We start from the raw sequence: 5,070 nt of genomic DNA on the forward strand, positions 1-5,070 counted from the left end.
TATATATATATATATATATATATATATATATATATATATATATCTCAGTATATGTGTAATATGTTCCTGCACGATTTCCACATACGATGTTACGTTATGATACATATTGCTCAGTGCGGTAAGATGTAAAAAGTGCGTCGCGGCGAACGTGAACGCGGTCGTCAGCGATAATTTCTCGCATATCGCCCAAGCGATGGCGGAACCCTCCTCAACTGTAGTATGCCTGCAGAGCTCGTCAAGTATGACGAGAGACTTGGGCGTGACGGATTGCAGGATATATTGTGCCTCCTTCATCTGAAACAATCAAATCATCAATAATTACGTTTAATCGTTCTGCAAATCATCAGTACAATTAGATGTCAACAGTCTCGCATTAGAAGTACTGGTTCTTGTTAAACGATTGAAGTCGAGTAACAATAGAAATATCATAGTATCTGATAAGTTTAGTGAGAAATAGTTTTTATAAAAAAATGTTTCGAAAATAAAAATTGGTTTGGTTTGAAGGGAGACAAATAATGGTAAAAATCAATATTCGAACAAAACAATTTTTTGAAGTCATGTTATTTTTTACATAGAATTATATGATTTTCATGCATAAATGATTCTTTTATTTAGTTTGCGTAAAAGTATTGAGATAGAAATATCGAGAACTAAAATAATTTATAAAATATTTTATACTTTATTTTGATATGAAGTATAAAATATCTCGTTCACCTCGAGGACGTAGGCGGATGCATTGAGCTCGGCATCATCACGAGAGCTAATTCTACAAAGTATGCGATCCGCAACGCGGAACGTTGCTTGCGTTGCCGGTACATAGGAACCGATCTGCAATGAGATTCGAGTAATGGGTACGAGATACCGATATGTTGGCTCATTATCTAGTTTTATGAAACGCTCTTCAAGCAAAAATTCTATCTGATCGAATATTATATAGACAGACACATTACGTGATTATGTTATAGATGGAATGATTCTTTTACAGAAGTGTGTTTCAATTTTATTACATATTACATAATAATGAATATTTTATGTAATTAATGTAATGATTCAAGACAAATACAAAGAAAGTCAATTAGTAAATGTATCATTTGTGTTACCTGCGCCATGATTTGAAGTAGAACGATCTGCTTTAAATACGTAGATTTGCCGCTCATATTCGGTCCAGTTATCAGGTGAAAATTATGCGTAATCGAAGCGTTCTGCGTGTTTCATAAAATAAGAAAATATCATACATTTTCTCAAGATATACAAGTTGTTTAACGTCTAACTTACCACGTCGTTAGCCATGGGAAGATCTCTGTTAAATAATTCCATAATGGGATGTAACGAGTTTATTAATTCTAATTTCGCTTCAAATGACGGTCTCACGTATTCTGGATTAGAACTGATTTGCGCCAACGATAAAATTAAGTCCAATTCCGCTACATCAGCGCTTAATTGAAATAAGCAGCCGACGTGTTGTCGAATGTCTTCCAGTAAATTGGTCAACAATCTACAAATTATTATCTCATTAACCCTTAGTACACATAATTAGATCATTCGTGTCCATCACATTCATTTTCTTTAAAATACTAACAACATCTGGCTAAATGTACTTGGCTCTATCCTTTTCTTCTTTTAATACACAACTTTATAAAGATATTAAAGATGTTATATGTGTAAGAATTATTTAATAATTTTTATATACTTATAAACCAACAAAAATTAATTCAGGATATGAATGATCTATCATATATTGTGAAGAAAAATCGTGCTGAGAGAGAAACTTTTGGTATTTGTGATTATATAATTATAGAGATAAGATTACCATATCAAATATGATTGTCTCAAAAATTTACTTTAAATTATAATTAAATTATAGTAGTATTAACTTTTTTTATGATAATAGTAACTATAATTTGTAATCACTTTTTGTAGTAATTTCATATATGTATATATATTTGTTAATAAAACTATACATATTATTAACATTTTATAACATAGTAGCAATAACCATATAATAATTGGTAACACGTAATTATAGATCACGTAATTGTAGATTTATAATCGATTCTTAAGGCTGTCTTAATTAATTACAGTTTTAAGAATCAATCAGAAAGCCTATTAACTTAAGAAATATACTTGAAGATGATCTTAAAATAAAAACGGCCTATGAATATCGGCCATAAACACAAATATCAAAATTTTTCTCTCAATGTGTATATATATGTGTGTATATATGTGCTATATATAAGCGTTAATATGATGATATAAGCTTTCGCAGAGTAACTTACGTATTACTCATCATGTAAATCTCTTCGCAAGCGTTTTTGCATTGTTTATTCAATGTTAATAGCGCCGTTGTTGTCATTGTAATGGACCTCCTGTTCTTTCGTGCCTGTATAATCGCGAAAAGTAATAGAGGCTATTATTCCGCGTTGATTAGCAATAAGTTACCTGAATAAATTCCGCCGGTAAGTCCGAGATTGTCATATTTGAACCTCGTGGTATGACAACATTTATATGGTAACCTAAATTTATGTTGTATTCTAAAGATAATTGAAGCTTGTGTTTCACAGCTAACTGTTCCACCATATCTAATTTAATTAGAGTCCAAAATTTTGAGCAATTTTCGTCATTTAGGATTTCGTACGGTTTAAAATATATTGTTGTAATGTGTTTATACTTTTCATGTCGCTGATCAACTCGCAATAAATTTGGCGAGCGACATCCAATAATTGATTGATATCAGCTTTTATAGCGAAACACCGCTGCATACTCAAGGAAGTGCATCCCTTCACGAATCTCGCGTCCACATGTATCAGTGTTAAAATTTTATCCTTCATAACTTGGAATTCTGAGTTTCTTAAGTTCTGCAAGCATGAAACCATTGGTGATCAACATGAATGAATCACGAATAGATAATATTATAGTTAATTGCTAGAAAGTTAATTGCATAAACCTTTCGTGTTTTTACAAAGAATGGATGAACACCAGTCGCAAGAATCGCTTCCAATTCCGGAACGGTGTCCAAACAGCTTTTTAAAAGCAGCGCATAATTTAAATTTCGTTCCGCATTTTGCATGTCGTTAACGTGCAAAGGTTTAATCGCCAACATCAATAAACGATCCGTACCGAACAAGCGTTGTACTACCGGCTATGAACAGACATTACAGATAAAATTGTTGATTTTAATGTAAAAAGTTGAAATTATTATAGCATTTATATGGTATTCATTCTAATCTTGTTCAAGATCATTTTAAACCTGATTATGGGCGATCTGAAAATTCCATCCAGTTATTCCGTTAATGAAATGACCGTACACCGTTTCAAAATCGTACTTAAGATACTGAGAGAAATGTGTAAGTATGTATATGTAATACGTGTATGTAATATTTATAGCTATAATTGCATGATAAAATAATTATAGCTAGGAGCTCTATTTTTATAATTATTATACTGCTATAACATATAATGTAATATTTATAGTTCTACTGATTATGAAATATTGTACTTTGAATTGTACTTTGATAATTTTAAATATTAATATATTAAAATATCAAGATGATAAATATCTTTATATAATAAATCGCAAATATTTTCTTTAAATGCAATCACAAATATTTTCTTAATATGCGTTCACTATTTACATGATTAATAATTAATAGAGGAAAGTCCCTTATTATGAGATACGGCGTTTCTGCTAAACTAATAAATGATATCTATTATTAGTTCCATCAATTTATTATTCCATGAATTTATTATTACTATTATATACTAATATATACAGTTCCATGAATTTATTATTCTTGGATTGAAAACTATTTAGTGGAAAATTCATTATTAGACCCTGCCTGTAGTCATTGTAAAACAAGATTTTAGAATTTGGATATTTTCAAGTTTCATTGAGATGAGCATTTAATGCTTGTTTATTATAAATATTTGGCAATAAATTCTTCTCACGTAGTGATAGAGTAAGGTCGTACTAATAGAAAAATACGGAATATATTGAATTGTTTAATTACAGAGGTTAAAATTGATGAAATCACAAGGCGTGGAAATCGTAATATGAGATATTCAGGATATTCCTCATATGAAATAACCCATGCTGCTGTTATATCGAGCAATGCTTCATATGAGTAATGAAAATCGTTGCTAAAGTATAAATATTTCTGTACAATAATAAACCAATATATAATAAAATACAATAAAAGATAACCAGAACGAACGTCGAGTGTATCTACGATGCTTGATTCCAATTACTGAAAACGAGTTCTGTATAATCTATCGCATGCTGGCTGTGTTTGTTTGTATTTTAGAAAACAAATTAAATTAAATAAAGTTTTTAAATTGCAATATATACTTTGCGTTTTACTATTGATTTCTCAGAATTTCATATTACGCACAATTTTTTGATTTTGCGATTTGCTTATTTTTTACATTCCTTTAATTTTCAAAAAAAATTGAATTTGAATTAAATTTTATGTAACGTTATCTTATTAAATTCCCTTTAAAATGACCTATTATTTTTTTTAATTCTGTCTATAGACGTCTAGTATTCACTCAAAATGAACTCGGTATTTCATAATAGAGATCTTTCTTCTAATAATTAAAAAATGTGTAAAAGAAAAAAATAGTAATATATTTGAAATAGCTATAATCGCTATAAATGTGTATAATCGGCATAGTTAAAGAGCTATAAAAAAATATTTATATTGATACCAAAATTAACTAAAATAAGAACGAATTATGAATATCGCCCTATGAATCATATCAGTTTAAATAAGCCACATGCGACGACCTGAAGACTGATGCACAGAGAATGATTTGCCACTAATTCCGCCACGCAAGATTGTCGATAAGCGATTAAACACTCGTCACACGAAGGCTGAAGAATGGAAGCGCGCAGGAGTCTTCTTCCCATAGGGGTCAAGCAGCGGTTCATCGTGCCCAGCAGACTCACGATAGACTGCTTGGACTGCGAGACGACCAGTTCAAGACTTCGTGCACTCTCTATATCTGCACAATGACGATTGCAATTACCACCTTATATCTACCGTTTTCATACGAGACTAGGATTCGAACTAA

At 30.7% G+C, this 5,070-nt stretch overlaps 1 protein-coding gene across 1 annotated transcript in view; it reads right to left on the reverse strand.

Moving 5' to 3' along the window:
- LOC105620150 (mutS protein homolog 4-like) overlaps positions 1-4,927 on the reverse strand; it is a 19,360-nt gene extending 14,433 nt beyond the window's left edge. The window contains exons 1-9 of the mRNA XM_012201657.1: positions 4,784-4,927; positions 2,945-3,139; positions 2,669-2,855; positions 2,440-2,579; positions 2,277-2,380; positions 1,276-1,495; positions 1,101-1,202; positions 715-828; positions 94-294 (exon numbers count right to left, since the gene is read on the reverse strand). Coding sequence (XP_012057047.1) covers positions 94-294; positions 715-828; positions 1,101-1,202; positions 1,276-1,495; positions 2,277-2,380; positions 2,440-2,579; positions 2,669-2,855; positions 2,945-3,139; positions 4,784-4,927 — 1,407 coding nt within the window. The remainder of the gene's footprint in view (positions 1-93; positions 295-714; positions 829-1,100; positions 1,203-1,275; positions 1,496-2,276; positions 2,381-2,439; positions 2,580-2,668; positions 2,856-2,944; positions 3,140-4,783) is intronic.
- Between the last annotated feature and the right edge of the window lie 143 nt (positions 4,928-5,070).

Source organism: Atta cephalotes (genome assembly GCF_000143395.1).
Source record: "Atta cephalotes unplaced genomic scaffold scaffold00024, whole genome shotgun sequence".
Lineage (NCBI taxonomy): Eukaryota > Metazoa > Arthropoda > Insecta > Hymenoptera > Formicidae > Atta > Atta cephalotes.